The sequence below is a fragment of the Varroa jacobsoni genome, unplaced genomic scaffold (genome assembly GCF_002532875.2).
Source record: "Varroa jacobsoni isolate VJ856 unplaced genomic scaffold, vjacob_1.0 scaffold_596, whole genome shotgun sequence".
In the NCBI taxonomy this organism is placed as follows: Eukaryota; Metazoa; Arthropoda; class Arachnida; order Mesostigmata; family Varroidae; genus Varroa; species Varroa jacobsoni.
The window spans coordinates 60,702-87,549 of record NW_019213498.1 but is presented as its reverse complement, the minus strand read 5'-3'; the positions used below and the strand labels follow the sequence as shown (position 1 = coordinate 87,549).

Here is a 26,848-nt window from a genome sequence, read left to right as displayed (position 1 = left end):
GTTCAATGTTGGCTACTTCAAAACCGGCAAGCTAGGTTATTGATAATAGCCCAGAAACGGTGTGATATGGCACACTAAGTGATGATTTTGCTAACACGATTTAAACGGACGAAGCAAATATGGGCACCTACCATTTTAACAAAATTAGGCTTACAGTTGAAGCCAGAAAAAATTATAAGCCCACGTTGAATTTTATTACCGAAAAGAAAATAGATTTCTTTGAAAAAAAAAAAAAAAAAATATATATATATATATATATATATATATATGTAACTAAACGGTCGTTCCAACTAAGATACACTGTGGGGCGTTATTTCATTAGGAGAGATTTCCTGACTGCATTGGAAAAGTTTACTGCTATATGTGCAGTTGTGAGATATACGGCTGCGACGCTAGCCGTAACACGTGTATATTATTAACAATACACAATAGTTACATCTGGACGTTTTTAAATCGCGTCTCTTTCATGTCTGGTCCCTTTTGTATAGATCTTATATTATCTTCTTCGTTATAGTCCCCTTTTAGGACTCAGTCCCCTATTTTCTTTAACTTTGATTGCTAACCCCCAACACAATTACTTTCGGTTTCCGTTAACTCCTAGCAGCTTACGAGTCCCACCGTCTTTTTGCTTCGTACTGTATTTGCTAGGACTGCAGTGGTCATCCCTTGCGTATTTTCGCTTTTCTTCCTTTCCTAAACGAATCGCTTAGCTATTGTGCGCGGGACTCATTTTCTCGGCTAATTCTCTTGGAGCCAATCCAGCTGCAAAGCCTATCCAGACGCCAGTCAACCCCTGCAGTCGTGTGGTATCAGCAAGTGGCGAACGCAAACTCTTTCCTGAAACCCGTTTCTCTACGCCTGCGCCACGGCTCTCACCATCCCAAAGTCTTGCCCAATCCAACTTTGAAGTATTCCCAAAGCGGCACTTTCCATGCGTGCCTACCCCCACTCGTTTTCTTCCTCCAGTCAGCCTTTACTCGTTCAGTCGCTTCGTGGTTGGTTCAGGGTGTTAACAAAGGAAGTGGAGGTGGTCGACGCCGAGCCTAAGGGGAACTATTCTCCGAGTCCGACCGTCCTTCCTCAAATGCCATCGAACCTGCTGCACCCCCCCCCCCCGCCCCGCCCCTCTGCCGTCTCTCAATGCCTTTGCCTTCTTGCAATGCTTTCCTACTATCTTCCTCATCACATATTCGTTCCCGATAGCCTATTCGATCTGTTTGTGACTTTGACATGAGGCTACTGTCACCAATATTTGGCCAAATATCGTAACGAGGTTGACATTCGTGAAATTACGATGGTCAGCAAAGACAGAGGCAATATCGGATGTTTATAAACAACATTTGCCACATTTATATCTGATATCTGGATAAAGAACACGGCTCACGTCAATAAGTTTGCCTTCGCGTATCATAACGTTAACGCGTGTAGCCCACAGCTGTGTTACGTTGCGTAATCAACAAGTTCATTTTACAAGAAAGTGCTGAAACCGTCATTGGTAATTACCGATTGTTGTTGGCCCTTAATGGAATTTCGAACAAGAGTATACATGTCGTTTAGCTATGCCTAGAGCTCATTAGCCAGAATGGAAAAGTTGTACTAAGCTACCCTCTAGCCGAGTGTTCCTTGTTTAATACTCACGTCATTTTAGCACCATAGTTGGTTCACTGAGTTACGAACGTTTTCAGAGCCATTGCCTTTTAGTTTAACCCTACTAGCTAGCCTTAGGTCCATTATTGAAGGTCGTGTTGCATTTCTCTCGGCCACTCGATTTGCTCTTTGACTAATTGTCTACGGTGCATTTCTGTTTTCTTCTTTCTAGCGACGAGTTGTTGGCCATCAGAAGGCTTCCCCACTCTTAACATCGGCTCAAAGGATCACGCTTATCACTGTCAACCTCCATTTTCCTTCCAGCGGCAGTAACTTATCTGATTCCGTTGAATCTTTTCCTTCTAGCGCTGAACTGATAAGCCGAACCCGCCACAAGGGTATTTACATTCGGAGCAGGCCTTGCCTTCGATAAATATCGTTTCTGTCTAAGCTAAGCAGCCATCATACAAACGCATCATATTCGAGTATGCTATAGAAACTACCTGGCTTTCTCGCTTCGTTAGCTTCATAAGTCCTAACGCTACCGCAAAATATTCTAGAAAACACTTTTCACACAATTCAATTTAGTTAAAAAAAAAAAAAAAAAAAAAAAGAACGTACGTTTTTATTAGTGCACAGGATTAGTCAGTGTATCATCCAATCAACTAGCAGCGAACGGGTCGTGAACTTCATAGACGAACCGGTAGCACTAAGTTTTTCCTGTTCGTAGTAATGGTAAATGTCTGTCTGCTTATATATATATATATATATATATATATATATATATATATATATATATATGTATGTATGTAAATTTTATTCTGACAGTGTTCGATTGAACTACTATGACAAAGAGGTCTAAATATTGACTTAATGGTCGTGGTAGAAAGCTCAGTTACTCCAGGCACGATCAGTATTCGCTTCTAGTTTGCCGCGTACTTCGTTGTTATTCAACAAACAAAAAACACACCGATGTACATAGTATGAACCATCTCGACAAACGAAAAGGGCGAAAGGAAGGGTAATGGGTAGCAGTAATACAAGAAGTAATTTCAATAAACGTGATAGCGAAAGCAGTGCGCACAACCAACCCTCTGATTAGATCGAATGTTTCAATAAACCAGGTAAGTTTTTGTAAAATGTTAGAAACAAATGGTACAAGTTTCACTTCCGGCATTGCCATTAAGTAATCTTTCTTATAAACCTTCATTAGGAAGTTGAAAAGAAAAGATTATTGGTAATCTATTGCAGGAGTACCTTGTCGCATCGTTTGACCTTGACTGACTGTGAATTTTAGATAAAACACATTTTGTCGAATCGTAGACGATACGTCCCCTGATCCCCTGATCATGACAATGCTGAAAAGTAATAAGTAACACCTAACGCTCGTGATCACGTATAGATACTACCAATCAGCATAATATATACATACACTGTCATTCGCCATGATGGTTCAGCTACTTATTGCGACAGTCCATCGTGAAAAGAGCGGCCGAAAGAGCTGATGGACCCACGGATCTGATCCCACAGATAACTTACATGTAAGTTGACTAGACCTCTCCTGCTGTTCATACGCCCCGGGCTAGTTGAAGACAGCAAGAAGAAACTCGCAGTCAGTCGTTTTCATTAGGCGAAGCTATTTATTCTCGGGTCGCGTTGAGCTCGTCGTCGACCAGCTTGTCTATTCTTTTTGCCGTTCCCTTTACGCCCATAGAAATATGTCGGTGTTAAACTGTTTTCTTGGTGTCGTCAGAGCGTAGACGGATGTCCGGAGCTTACTACGGAGCCACAACCATCGCATCCGGTGTCATAGCCAGAAAGGTCCATACAGAAGGAAGAACAGGACCGAAGAGCGGGTGTGACAGGAACAACGACGATGCAAGCCCCAGACAATCTATCGATTCGACGACCCCATTAATCCACACGGACCATGTGCGAACGCTTATTGACATCGTGCAAATGATCCTGCCTACAGTCGGCAAAAGTACCCTGCAATCTTTTCCGGTTTTAGGTTTGCTCTGGACTTTTTAAAATGCTTTGAACGCTCCCGATACAACGCGGAGAGCGCCAAATCAAATATAACGCTTTTTCAACGGTACGGCTATCACATCGAATCTCAAAACATGAACAAGATGTAAAAAGCTTAAGAGCTGTAATTTCCATCTTGTTGCTATGTATCGTGCGCGCTTGAAATCTATAGTGATAACCACAAACGCTATCGAATAACACAAGGACTTACTGTACATATATAAAACGGTGAAACAATAACATCAATTGGACCCGCCAATGGGAAATGAATCTTTCATGGTCGTGTCAATTACGATCACAGTAAGGACAAACGCATGAGCAGAACAGCAAGGTGTCTGTCACAAGCCGAGCCTGCTACTCTGTTGCCATTAAAAGGGAGGAAAAGCTTCGCCTGGTCTGGCCTGGCTCCCGCTGCATCCTCCAATCTAGCAACGACGACCTAAGACGACTGACCCCAGCTACGATTCAGTAAGCGACCGGGGCTTACAAGAAGAAGCCCCCTCGCTCGCCCGCTCTCCGACCGCCCGCTAGCCACCCTCTCACATGAGACTGTCGTGTGTCAAAAGAATGAAACAGAGAAAGAAATCAACGACGGTGAGTGGGCGGGCAGGCGAGCGGCCTGCTAACGCCGATGTCGACTTATTATTCATTCACACTGATATCACCACACCGGTATTTCAGCCAGCGCCGCCATTTCTACTAGTATCGTTGTTACTCGCTACTTTAAGGCAGTGGACGAACAAAAATTGAGGGGGAATGATGTCGGGTGTTGAAGAGTAGGCGATGACTGTGCTCGGTATAGCGCCTCGCATCCTCTTTATTCGTTCGTTTTCTTCAAGCACCTTCATCTCTATACCTATATCACTATGAAGGAACTACACATGCATCACGTGCTGTGATGCTACAGCGACCCGTCAGGCTGCTCACTGTGTGCCGAACCACCGCAGCGCCTGCCATATCATCGATGTTGTTATTATTGTTACGGTTTATAGGTGTTGATGAAGTACTATCCGTTTCTTTTTTAGCGTCTAGTAATAAAAACGGCAACAACAACACACGACGACAAATCCCAACGCTGCAAAGGGAGAAATCGCGCGATCCAATGATAGATGACAGGCAAGGCGTGCATCGATAGAACAGTACAAACAAACAACATTGCGTTGAGCGGCCGCCGAGCAACGCTAAGGATATAACTCATGACGGCGAGAAGTTGCATATAGTATATCCGTGAAATAAGCACATGTGGGCGAAAAAAAGGTGCAAAGATGTCGAGAAGAAAAGCCTATTCATCAGCATGAATGTATATAATCTCGTGAAAACGACCAATTTCATTATTTAGAAATCCGTCTCAACGAAATCACCACTCGGGGTAGGATTTTAGATCACTGGGCAGACTCGAACCTGTAACCGCTGTACCATGGATTTTTATGCCGGAACGTCTTTCATAAAATAGCGTGCGCTTCGTCAATATCCTATACTGTCTGTCTTTGCTGATGGTGAGGGAAGGGCATAACAGGTTTCGTAGCAGAAGATCGCTGAAGTAGTAAGTGCTGCGACGTGCACAGGAACATTTTGCATTTCGAAAGCTCTGATCCTGAGGTCCGCGCTAGCCTTTCTCGAATTTCGGCAATCCTTTGCCATTACAGACAATATCACACTCGTGACCTCCGTTACTCTGGATTAGTTTAGGTCGCAGGCTTCTGCTTGATTAGCTTAACATGCTGTGGGTTCGTATGAAACTGCAGTAGTAACTTGTTTGCTTACTGAACTTGAAGTTGCGTAACGGTAGAGGCTAGAAAATGGGCGTAGACTCATTTCGGTCTGGGCTGAGAGCCAGCCGTCTGAAGATATGCTTAGCAGACAGCAGTTTTAGCACCAGAGAGAACTCATTATTCATTTTGACAACAGAGAATGGTACAACCATACAACGAGAGGGTCTTTTGTGCCTGGGCTGCTTATTTATAAGATTTAAAGTCAGAGACTCTCATTAAACCCATTTCCGCTTATTTTTGGTTATGTAAAATAACTCCGTGATCATGCAATGGCCACATATTTGTAACCTATTAAATTTGGAAACACGTGAGGCGATCTAGGTTTGACAAAGGATGTTAGCGGATGCGTTTCGACTGACGCTAGGAGTCAGCCGTATGAGGCAGTGCTTGATAGAGGCGCCGGACGAAAAACTCATGCATTATTTAAAAATAACTCTTTGCTGTATAAAACATATCTGACGTCGGCAGAAGCTTGTGCCTATCAGGACTGCGTGTTATCATGTTGTATGTGTAACGAATTCCTTTACTTGGCATACGTTATATTACTTACCTAATCTTAATGGCGATTGCACGTGAAATAGTGATGTACCGCGTGTTTCAGCCAACGATCGTCCACTGTAAAGCGGAGCATTTTATCGCTAAGTGGGCTCGCCAGATGAATATCGTAAGGCTTTGTTCACAGTTATCTGATAACACCTGACAACGTGCGACGATACGTAAGATCTGTTTGAAGGTTTCTTTCCGTGCCGCCGCACGCATCGTTCCATTCCAAACAGAAGATTAACTCGAGGATTTCCTCATGCATAGACTGCTGCGGCCGCAGCGACTACAACCCCCCTTACTAGGATTCCCCGGCCTAGCTGCAGATGGTAAATTCTACTAGTCGCTGCGCGTCGGGCTGCCCATTGGCGGGGATCAACGTGATGTCAGCGTGTGCATCTACAGCGCTGCAGTAGCGTTAGGGGGCAACAAAAGAGAATGTTGAAAATGTTCGTATTAAACGGGGGTAGCAGCAGCAGCGCCAGCAGCAGTGGCAGCGGCGGCGGCGATGCAGAAAGTCTCGGTTTTCTAGCTGCACCGTGTAGGGCGCACTGCTACATCAGATGCGTCAGCTCTCCTTGTCGACAGCCGCTGCCGCCGCCGTCGTCGTCGCCGCTACCTGCGACATCAAAAGCAGGAGTTAGGTCCTGTCTGATTTTCCCAAGCGATATGAATTATCACATCGTCACTATTCGGATTCGATAAATTATTTAAATGTATGCACGCGCGAACACACTTGAAGTAGTTGTCTCTGTGTCGTATAACTTCACGGTTACCGTATTGTACAGTCGAGTCCGCTGCAGACTGTCGCCAGCAAACGCCACTATGTGCCTGGGCAATTGTCGACGGACCGATGACTCTTAGGCCGTGTAAAATCAACGAGAGTCAGAGTACCTTTTTTACGTTTTTCCGCGTAAAATGTAGATTTACTCAATATGCATTCATAAAGTGGTCTTCTTGTGATGACAAGACCTGAGCGCAGATGTATGTGCCGTGAAACGGTATTAGCGCACAGGCTGTGCCTGTCTCTGAACAGATTAAAAGACGACCTTATTAGTGATAAGGATCAAATGAAGAGAAAGTATTAGATGTGTACGTGTTGAAGTGTGCAGGACCTGCAATGTGCACAACGATAGTCAGAGTGAGAGGCTAGGGACGGAGAAATGACGAGGTCATTAACACTCAATTAAAAATCAGAGGAGTGTTTTAAGCAACGTTTGTAGATTCTGCGGAAAAGGATCCTGTGCTCAAATTAGTTCTCCGCCTGCGGATGCGTTCCTAATGAAACAAATCACAGCATCACTGGGTCAGTTAACGGTTACAAACGTAAATGTCATTGACCAGAGTAGTCGAGCGTACACGCTCCTCTGTTGTGGATCCACCTCTTTTCTACATACACAAATTATTTTAGGATGCATGTCTAATGGCCTCTTCCTGGGCTAGAAGCCGCCACAAAGCTCCGTACGAACAAAAGGTCGAATCCAAAAAAAGAAAGGCGCTTCCTGTTGTCATCGAAGTGTTCCTGCGATGTTTAGTGGACATTTTTCTGCGTAGGCTACAATGAGCGACCTTTCGTCCCATTTTCCACCTTTGTTTAATAGAATTATAATGGTGATACGTGTTGTATTGTTGTTTAAGAGCTTTCGTAGGCAAAATTCTGTCGGGGATGGACTCTCTCAAAATGTTATGAACCACTTTTTTTGTACAAATATTGTGCAGTCGACAATCTAGATTGAATCAAATCATTAAACAAATACACAAAATGAATCCTGCTCCTTTTACTTTTAGAACAGTCGACAGCCGTAAACCCTCATTTTATAGCTAGGACCACCGTTGAGTTCCTGTAGAAAAAATCATATATAGAATTGAAACAATGGCATCGTCCCAAAAGCAAAGAGAGAGAGAGAGAGAGATACTCGCCGAAGGTCATTACGCTTCAATTGCTTTAAACCTCTTCCTAGGGAACGTTGCTAAGGTTTACTCTCTGAATTTGTATGTTAAATGGCATGTTACTAAAACAGATCGAATCGGCAACAGGCGTGAAATATATTTTAATATCGTTAGCGTTTAGATACTTCGAGCGAATACCGGCCGTTGCCTATTTACAGTCATCGGTGTATGATCCTTAGCGACAGTCAATGGTGTAACAAAGATAATCGCCGAACTGCGAGAGTCATCATGGCGAACGGACGCACACAAAAGCAGAAGCAACAACATAAACAGCAACAATATGGCGCCGTTCTCCATCTTTACCTTCCGTTCACTTAACGGAGTTGTTCGACTTTATCGCTGCGGGCGCCAAAATGAAGCGCGCTTTGCTAGACTTCTAAATTCTCAAGTGACGGTGGATGTGTACCACCTCCCATAAATCCGCTCAAGCTTTTTTTCTTTTACAACCATAACAACTTTGGCCACGTCAAACAGCGTGCGAATGCCACCGTCGTCGTCGTCGTCGTCATCGTAGTTGGCGGAAGAAGGGGAAGAAGCGGCACCAGCAGGCGCTATCACGAGCCAAAGGATCGGACGATCAACTCATTTTATGACCTGGTAGGCGGCCACTGATGGCCGTTAAGATATCGTTTGACCAAGTCAAATTGGGGTGGGCCGCACGTTTAGGCGAGAACTCGAACAGCAATCGTCAATCGATAATATGTACCTTCCGCCACAGGAACATGCCGGTCACGTGCTTATATTATACGTATGTAATGCTGGCAGTTGACCTTCAGGAGTAAACAGCTCTTAATAGTTTCTCCAGGAGTTTACCGTCGACGTGGCTCCGATGTTAAATTTCACTTCGTGTGTTCTGTGTTCGATGTAACGAAAACTAACAGATGCCTCATTGCAAATGAGCGGTATTGATTTACAACGACGTAATAAAGTGACCGTGTTTTAATGAGCAAAATTTGTATCGTTTCAACCCCGGCACATGAATGGCGCTAACTCTTGTCCCACCCTAAAGCTTTACATTCAGGGGAAGACGAAAAAGACTGACTACGACAGTGGGGGAAATCTGCTATGTCGTTGAGTACGTACTGAGCTCCGCTTAGATCTGGGATCTTCTCGTACGTACGGCATGCTATACGTGTTACGGGAAGTGGGATATTGTTGATAAACTGCAAATTACATTATGCATGCCTCGAGTAAATTTATTTCGATCCTATGACGCCAAGCATTACTGAATAGATTAGATGAACCGAAAATATTTCGTACGACTTGCTTCTTGTACCACAGCCTGCGATAACTGGCTTCAGGGAGGCCACTCATTAGTAGCTAATTACACGTACGTACTGTTTCCCTGGTGAACGTCGTACTCATTATTCATCAGTCCTTTCATCCATCGAGCCATTAAACCTGTAAAAGATGTTCTCACCGCTACAGTTTGTGTTGGCTTCATATCGCTCAGATTTACACGTAGGCTAGCGTTCATCTTAGACGTATGATCTAATGTTGTTTGATTCGTTATCGTTTACCTTTATCCCTATTCCCTATGCACCTATCCCCTTCATATGCTCTCGTTTAGTCATTCATTCATCTATACGTAATCTAACAGCATAGCCCACTGCCTGATTACATCCCGCATATCGTTTCTGTATATACGGTCGTTAATGTCGTTGTTTTTTTGATTTCAATTATGCATTCCAGCATCGGTCGCGCTCGGCCGATTCGCACCATCAGACAGACAACAGCTCGCCGCCGACAGAAATGGCGCTCGGTGGCAGTAATTGTTTCGGCTGTACCTGGTCAGACACACACATTACTACATCACCATAGAGTTACCGGTCCGCCTGTCTGTCTTTAGCCACGCAACGCAGCTCATAGCAAAATGGCGATGATGATGCTGCTGCTGCTGTCGCCATTGCCATCGCCGCTATCGCCAGCAACAACAGCAGCAGCAGCAGTAGAGGCAGTAGCATCTTTCATCTCACGATTCGTGAGGCACCCCTCATCACACAGCCATTTTCACACGCGCACTCACAGACGGACAGAGATAGACCCATCTGCATGCAACCACAAGCAGCAGCAGCAGCAGCGGCGGCGGCGGCGGCGGCGGCGGCATAGAATGGCACGTATCGTGGCATGGTAGCGGCGCTTTTAGCAGTTCCGCGGCTCTCAGACAATAATCAGTTCAGCTCGGCCCGACTCAGCCCGCTTCTTCTAACCTCGCCCGCTCGCTCGCTCGCTCGTTCCACCACTACAGCCGCAGCCGCAGCAGCAGCCGCGCCGCCAGCAGCAGCAACAGCAACAGCAGCAGTCTCCCCTTCTCAAGGATCAGCGGCAATTTGGCCTTTGGTGGCGGCGGTAACGGCTGCGGCGGCAGCAGCAGCAATGGCGCGTCATTATGCGGCCCCTCCCATTGGGCGGGCGGGTGGCGACAGGAGCGCCCTCTGGACGGCTCGGCTCTAGCGGGCGCCACTCAGCAGTCTGCCAAAGTCGACCGAGCGGCAGTGCGCTACGGAGCTCCGCAGTAGAATCGTTAGTGTGGCGCCAGTGGCCACCGTCAGGCAACAACAGCCAGCGCCAGTCGTAACAAATAGTGGCGGACGGAAAGTGGTGGTGCTGCTGCTGGTGCAAGTGCTCTTCGACCAACTTGCACAACGCCAAACGGATACAGCGGTTGGGACAGTTTTGTGTATTGTGAAAGATATTGTTCACGTCTAGTGAATTCCCAGTCCGGATACGTTGAGTGCTAGTGTATACCCTGAGGAATACGTGCTGCTTGTGCTTTGTTACCCGATTGGATACTAATAATCATAACAAGGGTGGCTTAATCGCCCGGCCAGTGTTCTTGGATGGCTACCACCTAGCATTACGCTAGTGCAAAAAGCTTCACCTGGATACTTCACCGGACCATAGGCGGACTGGCGTTGGCAAGGTACGTGTATAGTTGTTCTATTCTGTGTAGCTGGCTTGAACATGTACGATACCATAAAAAAAAAAAAAGTTGCTTCCTTCACTGTGCAGCCAGGCGAGCCGTTGCCGCGCCGGCCACTATAGAGCTGCTGCTGCTGCTGCTGCTGCTGCTGCTGCTGTTGCGGCGACGACGACGACGACGACGACCCAGATGTAAATGTAGCTTCAGGGAGTATGACGCGAATAGAATTCAAGATGGCCGGCTTGATCCTATGTCGATGAAATTCGTGATTTGAGCAGCATTTCTCACGAGTACACCTTCGGTCTATAGCACATGTACAATGGGTTGTTTATTAAAAATAAGTTATAGGTCCGAGGCTGTGCTCCTTGAAATGCAATTTCGTGCCACCCTCCTTGAAGTCGCCCTCTCCTCCAGTCACCCTCCTCGCAGCAGCGGACGACGATGCTTCGTTCGTTGGCTCGTTCGTTTTTTCTTTCACTCTATATTGTTCGTTCTATTCGCGCCGCCGCCGCTGCCGTCGCCGTTGCCACGACCATCACTACCAGAGCGCTAGCGGACTGCCTGCCTGCTTCGTTCGTTCGATCGTTCGTTCTATCGTCAGTTCTTGATGCTGCGCTGACCGGGCTCTTCCACCATTTCACTGTGCAATGACGCTACTGCGACTACCACCGCTAGCAACAGCAGCAGCAGGGCCGCTGCCAGCGACCGACCGAACGACGACCGATCGTCCATGCCGCTGCGCGGCGTTAGTAAGTGGTACGGTCCGCTTTGGCTGACGACTTTGTTCGTCGACGCCTTACAGACACACGAATAGGTATCGGGGGGGCTGCGAGCGACGGTGGCGACAGCAGTTGTGCAGTGGCAATAATGTTATTACTATAATTAGTGATAGAAGAGGAACGGAAACAATAGTGTTTAGTAGTTGTAGTGATGGTAGAGGGTACCCTTCAGGATCGCAGTGCTTATATTGCTGTTAGTGATGATGATTATATTGTATCCGTATCTAGCGACCGGTTGCTTAATTCGTCAGTTAGTTATAGGTATGATGGCGATCATTTCAGCGTAGGCTGCTGTCATCCGCTGCTACTTGATGCTGGCTGTTCTATCTACAACAGATCTAGCAGCATCCAGTCAGTCAGCTCGTTGAACGAGAGGACGATGATGATGATACTCTTGACCAAATCGTCAGTTGGGTTCACCCAGCGCGCCAGGAAGAGACAATAGAGCGCGTAACGAAGGCGTCTTTCCAACACTGGCAATACAGATCCGCGCAGTAAAGAAGTACTGGTAAGTGACGACCGGTCTAATGTCCGAACAGTCTGACGGAGACTATCTGGCGTTGCTACAGCAGCCCAGATCAGTAGAAAGTAACTGTTTATTCAGGGAGGACTTGATCTGGGACTGGTTCATTCGTCGCCATTCAGTACACTGTAGCCCGTGGCAAGCCACGTTTGTCCTCAGTTTTCTCATGCCAGCGCTCTCTTAATCGATTCGAGGCTGCAACCACTACAGCAGCAGACGGGGCCACCTGGTGGTGGCTCTGCTGCCGCTGATGGTGCCTTTACTCTCCTCCTCCTCCTCCTCCTCCTCCTCCTGCTTCTCGCTCGCTCTTTCCCTCCTTCCCTCCCTCCTTCCTTCCTTCCCTCCCTCCCTCCTTCCCTAGCCGACCTCCTTCCCGTCCCGGCCTACCCCCCTCCACCCACTATCCGTTACTAGCGCGACCACTCTAGCCTGCTGTGTCCTACCCTGCTTTGCTGCCTTCGCGCATTCAACTGCCACTGCCACAATCGACGGCATCGCCAAGACCTTTGGCGACTACTACACTGTGGGGCGACGGCGGCTATCGTTTCATACCACATCGATGGAACTGGTAGCCACTGGGGACGGGGCCATCATCATCGTCATCATCATCAGCAGCAGCAGCAGCATCAGCCATCTGAGAGGCGGCAGCAGCTGAACACGACAGGCAGGCGAACACGCCGACTCTACAGGGCAAGCACAGATTCCCCACACTAGCACTCGTTTGCCCACCAACAGACAGATAGACGCAGTGGTGGTGGTGGTACATGACTCGGTCGTGGGGCAATGGGGACTGCCGGATAGCTCCATCCACTATGTGGTCCCATCGAGGCGAGATGGAACGAAGCCCCTCTTCTCCCCTGTCTCTACCTCATCTCTGTTTAGGGTCCGAAATGCTCCGGATGGCATTGCGGCCGCTGCCGGAATGAATCGTGATGACGATGGTGAATCGTCCTGTCGCTAGCGGTGTGTCGTAGTCATCGTAGTCATTGTCACAGACAGCGACGACGAGCAGATTTCTGATATCAATGGATCTCTTGAGAATGACAATAGCACTAGGATACATCTATATGTCGTTTTGGGGACTGCTCAAACGTAGCGCCCCTTTAGTAGCGTTAGTGAGGAAGAAGGATAAGAAGGGGAGAAAAAAGGCATGAACAGAGGCAAGTACTCGAAAAGGAAACCAAATGGCAACTATGTACTGTTGTCTTCAACGCGTTTACCTCATTACGGTTCCACGTTTCATCCTCTACCGCCCGAGACTGAACAGAATTCTTCTATTCTCTATGAATGTGTATTGAAAAAACAAGCTAAACAGTAATCTCAAGTAGGCACTAGCTAATTCTATAACTAGACCTAAAACTAGTTGGAGTTTCTGTCCTCGACTTTCTACGACAGATGGTCTTTATTCCTCATCCCGATGCTTGCGATGGACTTTAACTCACCACAAAAAGACACTAACGGCTACCGCTAATTTTGATCAAATAAAAAGTATCCATCCTAATTTTCTATTATTTTTTTTGTCTCGGAAGTTCACGTAGTTACGAATTCTGTTTTTGACTCAGACAGGATTAGTTGAATAAAACGTGCGACAACGTGACTATCCTTGCCGTTTATCCTTTTGCCCATCATTTGATTCTATAGCCATCTTCATTTCTACAACTCCAATTGTCCGTTACAGTGACCTACGAGAACCAATATCGAGGCCAATGATATAGCGGTCTATATACACCTCAATAAGATAAATTATTACGCAGCAATGCCTAGACCTGCTGTGTTGTCGGATCAGTTGCTAATTGCTTGTATCGATAATCGTGAACTGAGCTACAGCAGACGATAACAATCAGCGTCACTTGATCTTCGGTTAAATCGAATTTCTGGTCGAACATTTTCATAATGCTAGAACGTGTGCTGCGAGCAATTTAGCTTTAGACTTGAGCATTTCAACAGAGTAATGGATTCAAACCCAAACTGGTTACCATCTATTTCTCTGTGGTTTACACTTGAGAAGCCAACGTTAGCACGGGTCCGTGCTAACGTTGGCTTCTCCGCGACGGCGACTCCTGTTGATGACGTTTAGTCTGCTTTGTCGTCTTGTTGCTGTCTGAACTGCTGGACGTTCATGTGAGTCAACAACAACAAGCAATAGAAACCTGATCACGGTGATGACGCTAATGCCGTTGCTGGTCGTCGTCAATGAGCTGATTTCTTTCTACCGCCGTCTAGTATTGCTGTTGGCGTTCAGCAGTCGGCTCGCCATAGAAACAACAACAATAGCAACAGCTGTAGCAATAACCAACGAGTGGACAATAGCTGTCGGTCGCCGTGTTTGGCCGCTTGTGCCCCGACTGCCAGACACAAGCCAAAGCAGCAGCCGCAACAGCATAGGCGAACGGCAGCCGACGATGCGCTATAGCAGCGACTACGGCAGCAATTGTGGCTGCGAGTATCATCCATTTAGCCATTGCCGCGACCTTCACACACAGACAAACGACGAGAGAATAGCTCTCTGATGATCCGACTGCAGCACTCATACTTTATTGGCTGGTCGCTGCCTTCTATTTCAGGGTGATCATGTTCCTAATAAGCATCCAGAGGTCAGCTGATGCCTCTCTGCCTGGCTCCCAGTTCTAGCGTTACATTAACTATTCGGCGTCTATCGCTAGACCTGTCGAATATTTTCAGTTAAGTGTGAGCCAGTCACACTATGAGTGAGATAGCGAAAGCTCCGGGAGCAGTTTCGGAGCGAGGCTGCGTGGAAGATGTTTCTTACGTGCACTCTTCCTCTTATTTGCCAGTTCGCACGCTTATGCTTTTCCTTTCTGTAGCACAACGTGCTGTACGTATAGCAGTAGCAATAGCAGTACTAAAAGTGTAATAGTAGAAACAAAGCTGGTTGGCGTGGTCGTTGTGAAGTACAGTCATTTGCTGGTTGATTGTTCCTCCGAAGTCCGCTCTCTCTCTGTCTCTCTCTCTTTCTCCCGCTCTCTCTCTCTCTCTCTCTCTCAAATGCCGGTGTGCACACAGACACACGCACGGGCGGCCATTCAGACGTCGGCGTTATTTTATAGCACTTCACCCGATCGGCTGTAGCTAACGGGTCGGCATCTCCGTTGTCGTCGTCGTCGTCGTCGTCGTCGTCGTCGCCGCCGCCGCCGCCGCCGCCGCCGCGCCGTCCGGAATGTCAGGCTGTCTCTGTGCCACAACGACAGGCTGCCGCCACCGCCTCCACCTCCGCCGCTGGTGATCGTCGCCGAATAGTTACATGCTGCTGCTATTCGCCATCCGCTATCTTTCGTCTTCTTTTTCTTCTGAACAAGAACTTGCAACGACGTTAGCTGCGGTACTCGTTCGAGCGTGCTCAAGCTGCTTGCGTTTGCCGAAGAGACTATTGTACGGTCGGTCAGTCGAACTGCTTCTATAAGAGGACGGGGAAGCGACGCTGCTATGTGCGAGACGGACGAAGGAAAGGGGGTAGAATCAAGCAGGGTTAGCTAGCAAGGCGCTGGCTGGCCGGCTGATAGGATGTGAGTGAGTTTGGTGGGAGGACCGAGAAAGTTGTGTGGTAATAGCAGGTTAGTGAGCTGAGCCCTACCCGGACGTCAAAGGACATGCAGCAGCAGGCTCTGGGGTTGGTTAGGGTGAGGGCCAAGGCTTTGTTCGTACTAAGGCCAAGGGATTTTGGAGGTTGAGAGAAAAAGGGAAGGGCGAACCGTCAAGGGAAAACAGGCGGAAGCAGCAGTAGGAGTGAAGGCCTGGCTGGCAGGCTTACTGGTTGAGCCATGTCGCTGTGGCCATGGTCCGTCAACGTACGGAAAAGGAGTCTGAGCAAAACTAGGCTCAGTGAAGCAAAAGGGACGAGTTTCTTACAGTATGAAAAGGAGAAAGAGTAGGGTCAGATCAGGACCAGGAAGAGCGCGCTTCCTACAAGGAATGGGGGAGACGGAAAAGACTTTTCTTGTCAGAGATCAAAAACGATAGATGTTCATTCCTATTTCAACCACTCCAGGGTTATTAGATGACAAACGACTGCAATCTGGATAAATAGAATGTAGACAAATAATATACATGATAATTTATGTTGTATTGCTTATTTTGATTATTTCATGTCATCTGCAGAGTTTCGGTTCGTAGATTGGCAGCTCAAAGCGGAAAAAGGTCTATTCTAGCTTAGCTAATAGAGGACAGACTAGTTTATAGACATGCAGTAGTTCATGAGCAAAGTTACGCACTCATTGGAACTACACTAGCTAGATAGGTAGAAATAAATCAAACAAAATAATGGGCGATGTGTCCATCTAACCAACAGATCGATATCTACATTTACTCTACAGCCGGTAACTTCAATGGAGTCTACATAGGGAGCACAGCTTCACAGGGGTAGCAACCCTAATCCCAAAAAGGATCAAGAAAAACCGACACAGAACGCAATGGCAGGCTCCTGCAACGGACGGCCAAATCTGGCCTCAGTGAATCCGAGCCTTACATGTGCGCTCTGCAAAGGCTACCTTGTCAATGCCATGACGCTGATCCGATGCATGCACTCATTTTGCAAAAGCTGCATCCACAGGCACCTGGATACGAGTAGCGCGTGCCCAACCTGCCAGCAGCGTGTGTTTCGGAGCCGCATGGATCTACATATGGTATGTGGAAGTGTCTTCAAGAACGGTTCTTTGTCTGGCATGACCCACTGTGAAATCTGTAAAAATTTCAAAATTTAGTGTGAATTCCATATCTTACATTATTCGTTCAACTTCAGGTGCCGGACACGACAATTCAGTCGATCGTGTATAAGACAGTGCCAGGATTATACGCCAATGAAATGCGCCGCCGACGGGACTTCTATGAGTCCCAAGAAGAGCCGACCGAAGCATTTGCTGAAAAATTGGCTTGTGGTGAAGACCGTGGATTCCCTAGCCGTAACATCTTCACCAAAGACGATAGCATATCGCTCATTCTTGAGCATCGTCAAGACGAAGTCGGATCCCAAAAACTGGATGATAGGTGAGTCGTGTGCCATTAGCAGTTATATCCCTATATAGCATTCGCTAAGCCTAGTCGTAAATAAGCATCCTCGTTCTGAAAGCAGCTAAAAGAATATTTATTGGTTTTAGGCATTTGAGCTGTCCGGCTGAAGTTCCTGTATGGGTGGTTATAAAGTTAATTAAAAATAAGTTTGCCCTACCAGCCCCATTAGCAGTTCATCTACATCTAGAAAAGAAGGGCATTAACAAATCTGGGAAAAACAGTAAACGCGCAGCAAAGGATCACGCAGAGCTGTTGGAGCAAGATCGATTACTTCTTGACCCAGATCTTACACTTATCGACGTATGTTACATTGCTGACTATAAGTTTGAAGCGCCCCTTAGACTCAGTTTCAAGTTCGTCCGGTACGATCCAAGTCTTAACGGTCGGACTCAATGTGAATCACCGGCAACACTTCTTCAACAGAAGAAACAATTTAGCGTCCCATGGAATGGCGTTTCAACCACTAGTAATGGTCACTCGTGCATAAACGGAACCGTGGATTACGCTAAGTACAAAGTGAGTAGAACTTTGTATTATATTTAGGTTAATAGGGAAATAAACATACGCTATAATGGGTTATTGTTGAATCGTTGTTAAGATGACAGTACTCCTTTCAATGTTATTAGGTGGACACAAAAAGCATCGATATGGCGCGAGGCGCGCTGCTCAAGGGTAGAATTAGCAACAACGGCGGTTCTACCAATGGAACAAACAAGAATAAAACGTACTCGAGGGCAGGTAGTACAGCTGCGACAGCTGCAACTGTTACGCATATGGGACATCTATCCCAACTCAAATCTCTACCTCTTACCGCTGTTTTAAGCAGCTGCAACGGCGAGAATACTGGCGACTCAACGGAAGAAGAGGAAGCTGATAACGACTGGGACTCAAATGTTTCAACCACCATCGACCGGACATTGACCACGCAACAACAACAACATCAGCAACAACAACAACAGCAGCAGGCGGCAAATAGCCACCTGAATCACCTAAATCATTCTGCCTCAAGTCTTCAGCCGATTAATGGTTTGTACTCTAAGGAAACAAGAGATCCCCTTTTAAAGCTACTTTATTAGAATTTAAGTTACCATTCTCAAAGTTGAACTTAATTACTCATTAATTATTATCGTTACAGGAAATGTAAACAGTTGTGGTCAAGCGTATTCCCTCAATCGGTCTCATCAAACAGTTTCTTCCATGGCGTCTCCGGTCGCCGTGAGCTCCTCGAAACATTCCAAGCTGCAGACTCTGCCAATGTTCTTAGGCCAATCTCAGATGCTGAATCCCGAAGACGACACTGGAGCACGCTATCACGAAGAAAAGAATTCGCCGATAGTCACGCGGCCGCAAGGTCTCAAGGTCACCGACCAACTTGGCCAAGCACAACCTGTAATGCAACAGATATTAGTGTCCTCGCTTGATAACAAGATGGCAAAGCCCGTCGATAATAGCAAAGCACCGTACCCTGCAGGTAACAAACAGTCAACTACAGTGCCAATGGTGCAACACTCCTCCACTTCTGTGGCCCATCAGAAGTATAGCCAAGCTAATGCAAAGGCCAGTCATAAGCCGGTTAGCGCAGCAGCAATACAAAACAAACAGATAGGCCCAAGCCATACCACTGCCAAATCTTTAGCTAACCCCCTGGCGACGTCACCGACGAATGCATCCGCTTCGATAGTAGAAGGCAAGTCGCCGACAGTACTAAAGATTAAGCTAAACATAAGGCCCAGCGCGGGTGAGACGCTTTCGGTGGCATCGCCACCATCCGTTCGGGACCAGCGCCAATCATCGGCGGAAAAAACAACTGCCGCCTCGAACAGCAACGGTGTTGCGGCAGCTGTTCCTACTGTGTCATTCCCGACGACCAGCAAAGAATACCGTTCGGTAACGTCAATCAAGATTAAACCTCTCGTCGCGCCCTCGGGACCCGTGACGCGTAAGACACCTTCGCCGCCAGTAGTGAATGCGAGAGATTCTCGTGCTGCCGCTTTGGACGCACGCAAGAAGCGAAAGCTCGAGGAGGAAGCTAGAAAACTTGATGAACAAAAAGCAAAGAAAGGAAAGAAAAAATCCTCCGCGCAGCCGGTCATTAATGGAACACCATTCGTACCCGGTGAGTGACCACGAAATTTCTTTTTGAGGAATACGCTTCCTTTTTGGTATTCATAAGACCACCTTGTCCAAGTTCAACCTTGTTGAATTTGAACCTGTAAAACAGCTTCACGCGCTGTACAAACGAAATTTAGACTTGTTTTTTTTTTTTTTTGTAGATGTGAACTAAATAACGACTAGCGTTACTACTGATATACTAAATATTGAAATATCGATTCTTTTGCAGTTCAACATAAGGACCTATTAACCACTCATAGCTTCGGTTGGGGTAGTGCAGCAATCCTATGGGAGTCCCAGCTTCGCATACCTTCTCCCTTGATTGTTCCTTTTACGGTGTCCTTTGCCAGACACCAAAGGAAGTGTCTCAAGCAGACGGACAGAAAAGAGCGCTCCTTGAGCCTATCTGCAAAGCGCTTTAAATTTGCACAAGACGTCAATAAGCAGGACGTGTTTCTAGAGAGAAACTTTGGTTTGCGCAGGCAGACGCGCGTGGTGAAAGAGCCCCAAAACCGCATCTGGCGCCGACGCCGTCATGTGTCACCCCCTCCAGTGCAAGTTAAGCTGGCACCGCCCGATTTCGCAATGTCGCCCGTCCTCGAGAGTGTTTTAAAAGCCATTGCTTTAGAAGACGCAAGCGACATCAACTCGGCTGAATCTAGGACCACTCCCCCAGTGGCTTTGCGGTTCGACACTTCTGAATCAGCTCTTCAGAAGTCGGAACTTTTTTTAGAGACAACTCGTTCGGAAAACGGTACGAACAGCGACGTCGGCGCTGGCGTATTCCGGATGGAATTCCCCGGGGATTTAGGCGCAAACGGCAATACGAGCCGCGGAACACCGGTTGAAACAGCGATAGTGGCCAGTCCTGCGCCTCTTGAGCGGCGTGTCTCATCGTCAAGCAATTCTGAAGTTAAATTCAGTATCAATAGCATTCTCTCGAGTGATCTCGGTGTTGGTCATAAAAAGGCCACAATTGAAGCCAAACCCGAAACTGAACGCCAACCAAACATACATGGGATGATTGAAAGTTATCTCGCTAACTTGAGCAAATTCTTTTGCATCCTTGAATCATGCAAACCAAACGTGCGGGCCAGTTTACAAGCTGCGTGTTCTGAGAAGAAAGTTGTTTTGATAAAGATACTCGCCATTCTTCGCAACGTGAGCTTAGCTATGGCTCCTACCCAAAGCGACAAAGTCCTCGAACTTGCGGTACTTATTCAGAGGCACCTGCTAGCCAGTGATCTTGTCCGATCTGCAGGAGTGCAAAAAATACAATCGGACACGGCCTCCCAGAACGTATCAGAGTGTAATACGACGAAAAAGGCTTGCCGTATCTACGATGTAAATAGGTACGTATAACTCATCACCATTCGCAATAACAGGACAGGTTTACAGCAAGCGAATCGTTATAATTATAATAGTTCGCCTGTAAGATGACGTAACACGAAAACGTACATTTCTTTTTGTAGAAATCAACTGCCTTTAGACGGAGTGTCTTCCTGTGCAGAACAGAAGATGACACCCCCTCGTCTAGTCAGTGAATCACCGGGAACATCAATTTCGGCGGAGCCCACGGTTCAGACTTCCACCCATCTGTGTTCGCCCACCATCGTACGCCAGGTATCTGGCCACGGGACACAGAGGTGCGTTCATCTCTCGTTTTCTATCCGTTGCTGCCTGTGATGATAATGTGTCTCTGGACTGTTAACATAGCACAAGTATATAACTGTAGAATGCGGAATTTCAGGAAACCATTTCAAATGCAAGAACTCCTCGTGAAGGAACTGGCGTCCGCGTTGAAGCGATCTATGCCCTCAAGCGAGCAGGAGCAGAAATCAGCCTTTGAACTGATCACTATCAAGCGCTCATCATCAGTAAGTAGCCTCAATACATCGGACGGCTCGGAGAACTTTGGAGACGGCGAAGTGGAACCGAACCGATGGGAAGACGTCGAAGTGATTCCACCGCCCCGGCCATGGCCCGGATGCCCATCTGAAGTGTAAACCAAACGATCGAATAACCTCAGTTACAAGTTTCTTTTATCACTTATTGGTGCCTGCGCGGTATCGATCGAGATTCGCTCGACCACTATCCAGAACTTCCAACGATGTGCTATTGTATTCCGCTCAGAGAGGACTGAGAGGACTATTCGAACCGAATTGGGCATAGTTGAACGTAGAGCATGTGGTCTGCGGCGAATCGAACGTGATTGATTGCAAATTCCCAGGATAGAAGTTATGTGTTTAACATGCGGAGTGAAGAAAACAATAAGCTTGATCTAAAGGGAGGCGCCTCACGGAGAGAAGAAGGTAAAGGCTGCTAATGATTTGTCGTTGGTCGACTGGACCCTTACAGGAGTATAACAATAGCGTAATTATTATTTATTTGAATGTGCGAATATTAACTAAAAAAAGTACACACACGCACAAAAGGAAAGAAACAGAACACACGTATGTAGTTGGATGTTGCCGTATGCTGCCGGCCTACTTTGCCTTTTTACTTTTAGCCGTTCCGCAAACATGTACTCCCCAGCTCCGCAAAAAAAAGCGATAACTAATAATAACGGGTCTACTATCTGGATAATCGTCTCGTGTCATTTGCTAACAAACACATAAACATCATTTTGCCGCACTGTGTCTTCTATTATTTTATAGAATATTTATAATCTACTAATCGTTGGACAATTAAGGTACGAAAATACCGCAGCCATCCAACATCGTGTGATAACTAACTCTAGATGCCTGAAATGCCCACCACCGGGTAGATATCACTCACGTGTAGGCAAATAGATTCCTACCAAACGCTAGTCAAATTCATATAGGAGATACCAATCGTAGAGAAGAAATGCACCTATATATATATATATATATATATATATGTATGTTTCTTTTCTATATATAGGTATATATATATATATATATATATATATATATATATATAATGTAAACGATAACGCTGCTAGCCTAAGGATAACGCATTCCTTCCAATGATTAATATATGGTGGTGAGTAATAGCGTGTGTGTAAGTGTCGTGTACTGTAGAATGAGTTTCTCCTGGGAGTGTTTTGTGGAAGAAAGAAGAAACTTATGAAACGTGTCTGTATGTCAATAGAGAGCATTAAGAATAACGCATTTTGCGTATTGTATATGTTAATCCTTGTCGCTACGTAATATCTGTGCGTGTGCATGTGCGAGAGAGCCCCATGTGTGAGTCCGAAGGAACAGGATTTGAAAGGACCACATATGTAATTAATTAATAAAGCAAAACTGTTTTATCGTTGCTCGAACTAATGCAGAAGGAGAGATAATGAAAAAAAAAAAGATACAATATTAATGTAAATAAAAGTGCAATATTTTAATGACAACTACATATCTCTAATCATTTTGCATGCCCCGTAGAAACATTTCTAGGCAGGTATCCCGATACTTGGCGTACAAAAAACTCACAGAAAGAATATCTGCATTAAGTTACTTCTCAGCAACTCAGTAGGTTACAAATGTGTATCTATCAGGTTATAACTATGGTCGTTTGAAGCACAGAAACACTATAGGCCGAGTAATGATATAGTAAGAGTTTTATCTCTTAAGATTTATCTTGATAGATAAAACTCTCTCTCTCTCTCTCTCTCTCTCTCTCTCTCTTAAGACAACGACTAAAAGCGGCCTGCCTCGTACCTAAAAGCATGTACAAGGGCAATGACGGCAGAATCTATCTAGTTAAGTTAGTTAATGGGACTCTTGCTTTGGGTAACGCATTGCATTGCCCGGAGCAAACTTGCAATTATTTAACTGTTAGAACTTTTGAGCTGAGAGTGTGAGCTCAGAAATCTTGTTAGTACGGGTTAGCTTTGCTCCGTTGTGTAGTTTGTATGTTCATTATTTTGCGTTGCCGTACCTAATTTTTTGATGACTCCTTGCATGTTACCCCGACTATAGTGCAGAAACAGCGATAACTGTATGGGTTCAGGTTTGAAAGATATGGTGATGAAGCTTTTTCTTATTATTGAGGCTCGCTGTCCATACGGTAATTATATTGCTTTTAAGAAGTTGCAGTAATTCGTTGTATCGGGTGTTGTGGACTATCAGATCATTCATCCGTAAGGCACCTCGGAAAATTGCGTAGAAAGATGAATATTTGAATGTCTGAGGAATATTGCATGACAACAGAAATCTTTATAATATCGCTTTAGCAAGATTCCATTGTTCCAGAACAGGAACGAGGCACTTTAAACGAATCCTTTTCGTAGATGCTTCTCGACACTACAACGTCCTGACCTTAAAACACCGGTGATTTGAAAAGCACTTATAAAAATCCGCACTCGTAGACCCATAATATTGTAAACAAATAAATATCGTCATAGTCAGGCCATTTTGGTCTGATTAAATTAACAACAGTCGTTTGGAGCAGAGAATTAGGGTGCAACGATCGACAAAGGACGACTTGGGTCAGTAGAGAAGTAGCGACAGTTTCTGTTTCTTTTCCTTTTATTTGTCTACTGTTTATTTGATTATAGATATCATAGGAAAGTTCCACGGGTCGATTGTAACCTGCTGCCCGTTGTGTAATAAAGAGTAACTCAAATTCATACTTTAAAGAAGAACGTTTCTGGTGAGCAAAGCATCTTTAACCTCTGTTCTAGTTCACTTTTTGCTTAGGTCAAAAGGCTGCTCGAAAAGTCCTAGATATTGTCATAGCTGTGTACTCACAGCAAGAACTCTATAACTAAGAGGAGTACTTAAACAAGTTTGCTACGTTCAAAGACGGGGTCGATTACCTCAAGTCGACAAGCTATGCCTCCGGGCGGACATACCACATATAAACTGGTTGTGAGGATAGGTTACAAACACACGATTAATTTCGTCGGATTTTGTCAGAAATTCAAAGCCTGGATGCTCTGCAAATGAGGCGAATCACGGCTCGTCATTGGCCCTCAACGTCTCGTCCAGCAATGATATCTGTCACGGATGACGAGAGGTTACGTCTCCACATCGATATGGACCAGCGAAAGGAATGAGTAGCTAAGGGAGATATGCGTAGGCCCAAAGTTCTGTTTTAACAAGGCTATCCGATAGAAACAATCCGACAGACAAGTCAATGGTTAAAGCCGCCCTGCGAGAGTTTGGCTGGGAGGCTCTTTTGTACTCACTGTATTAACCAGACCTTAAGAACAGTACATTTGACAATAAAGAAGGTCTCAGAAATTGGGTGGACTTCTTCAGTACAAGACCTAACGGCTTCAGACTAAAGAGATTCAATACGGTACCTGGGGGTATAAGAAGGTCATAAAGAGCGACGGCGAATACAGAGCAAACTATTTCGTTTCTAGAATTCGAGCGCGAAACCCTGCGTTTTCTATTAAATGAAAAAAGTCACTTTTTTTAATGTACCAGTCTAATCGTTGTTTACCTTCAGAAGTTTTAACAACCCTCGTCCGTATCCTGCAGCCCCAGCATTCTCTATTCCATTGTCGCTCGCTCGTACATTGACTCCTTTCTCAAATGTAGTTAGTAAATTGTCCACTTAAATGGTGACAAGGTCCGGTTCGTACAAGCCTAAATCGAAGGAGACTGCCAAACCTACTGTTCGAATGCCTTAATATTTGAAGTCTTGACATAATCAACTGTGGCAGTAGCAAAATGCCAGAGATACAGAGATCCTGATATGTCCACTTACGCTATCTGATATGCATGAAACACCCGATGGTAACATTCTACATAATAAAGTATTTGAATGACTGTTTCAGTTGATGTGTGTGTGTCTGTATCTTTGCGGGTGATTACCTGACCCTGTGAAGGTGCAGATAAATGATGCACTTTTATATATGCGGGTGCGCGAATGTCAACCTGTTTCTACCACGCTAAACAGAATAACGAGTATACACAATGAGAATTCGAGGAACGGCTGTTACTGTCGCGAAGAGGCGCTGCTAAATGTAAAACTCCATTTATTATTTGGCTCCTATTTATTGGCCTTAGCCTGAGTTACGTTTATGGCGCGAGTGCATCGAGTAGTATAATGCTCGATGCCGTGAGCCAATCCGCCCACCGATATTAAACACTACGGAAGTTGCACGAAGTTGCAACATTAGATTCTGTACTATGGTTACATCCATTTGACATCTATCGATACGTACACACGCTACTGTCTTCGCTTGCTGGCGTCCCAAATAGACGTATTCCAGTTCCGCTACTTATTTCGTTCTCAATACGATCATAACCTTCGTCTTTGACCATGATGACACTGCTGATCGTGAGATCAGTTTTTTTTTACTGAATTTATGTTATTTCACCGAAGATGGATTAACAAGACAGATCTTGAAGAAAGTTGTTGTTGTTGTCGGCAGGCGGATGAAACGAGCCCATCATCACCAAGCAACGATCACTGTCCATGTTGACGGTAGTGATGCCTCGGTGATGCGTTCGGTACCGTCGCTGCCCATGCGTGCTTTTATAAGCTACTCTATAGCTCTTTTAAGTCTGAAACAATGCTGGACATATTGTACCCTGTGAACATACGTGCATGCACATGGCTTCAGTGCACGCAGAGTGTAACTGTCTTCGAATAGGGGAATTCTTTAAGGTGTACTCGATAAAAAAAAAAAAAGGAAGATAAGCTTATTCATCCACTGTAGGCATAGATTCATACGTTTTATATGTACGTACGCATAGATAAAAGCACGCAAAACTATTACGGTTATATGCTATAGCCGCAGAACGCAGCCCTAGCACTGCGCTCTGTAGCTATAGCATATGCAAAAGATGGGACACAGGAGATAGGTTTGAAACAGGGCTCCCCCTTCTTTCGACCTAAAGGCGGCACGCACTAATATCGCACAGACTTCGTTTCCGATTCCCGGTCGCTTGTCGCGTACACACAAAGTAATTTCTTATTCTGCAGATTTTCGCCTTTACTGCACTCACCTTTCCGGACAATCGTTTTGCGTGTAAGCTGTATCGTCACAAAGATTTTCCTCAATTTTCAGATGACAGTTACCTAATATGCACTATTGAGCAACTATAGCTTATTTTTCAACAATCGGCGATGCGTTCATATCATGTCTTCATCCGCCTATTCAACCTTTACAGTACATTGTGTTCTATGTATAAGAAGAAGTTGTTGTTGCTGACCTTAGCGTTATTGTTGTTGTTGTTGTTGTCGTCCAAGTGCGTTGTTGTATTCTTAGACGGTGCTGCACGGCCCGCTGGGTCTAGCGGACTGTTCTATCCCTGTTTAAAGTACTGACATTGCGGCGATCGCACTGTAAACGCCATCGTTACCACTCTACTGGTGGTAACACAGCCATTGAACGATCAAGCAGTTAACCAACCGATCTATATTCCTTCACTCGCCAATGGAGCGTCGTCTCGATGCTGCTGCTGCCGCTGCCGCTGCCGCCGTCGTTAGCGTCGGCCAAAAAGAAGCAGCTCGCCGCCCCAGCTGTTGGCTGGCCACATACAGACAGACCGACACATTTACACAAAAAGCATCACGGCGATTGAACGGGGCAGAGGGACGAGGATATGAAGACAAAGTTTAAGAAGATGACGACAACAAAAACGATAATAATAGCGGAGTGGCAGTAATGTGATGCTGAAAAAGAAAGTGC

At 45.8% G+C, this 26,848-nt stretch overlaps 1 protein-coding gene across 1 annotated transcript; it reads left to right on the top strand.

The window, feature by feature from the left end:
- Window positions 1-10,360: 10,360 nt before the first annotated feature.
- Window positions 10,361-22,609, top strand: LOC111261803 (uncharacterized). The gene is made up of 9 exons (XM_022835600.2): window positions 10,361-10,800; window positions 16,434-16,742; window positions 16,859-17,103; window positions 17,214-17,643; window positions 17,754-18,153; window positions 18,263-19,243; window positions 19,469-20,591; window positions 20,712-20,885; window positions 20,990-22,609. Exons 2-9 carry the CDS (start codon window positions 16,530-16,532, stop codon window positions 21,243-21,245), a joined length of 3,822 nt encoding a protein of 1,273 aa, XP_022691335.1. The 5' UTR covers window positions 10,361-10,800; window positions 16,434-16,529; the 3' UTR covers window positions 21,246-22,609.
- Window positions 22,610-26,848: the final 4,239 nt, after the last annotated feature.

Bases quoted from the DNA above. Each gene is read 5' to 3' on its own strand.
- LOC111261803 (XM_022835600.2), top strand. From the start codon at position 16,530: ATGGCAGGCTCCTGCAACGGACGGCCAAATCTGGCCTCAGTGAATCCG. The intron at 17,104-17,213 runs GTGAGTCGTGTG...TATTGGTTTTAG, and splicing joins TCCCAAAAACTGGATGATAG to GCATTTGAGCTGTCCGGCTG. The intron at 20,886-20,989 runs GTGCGTTCATCT...GCGGAATTTCAG, and splicing joins TCTGGCCACGGGACACAGAG to GAAACCATTTCAAATGCAAG.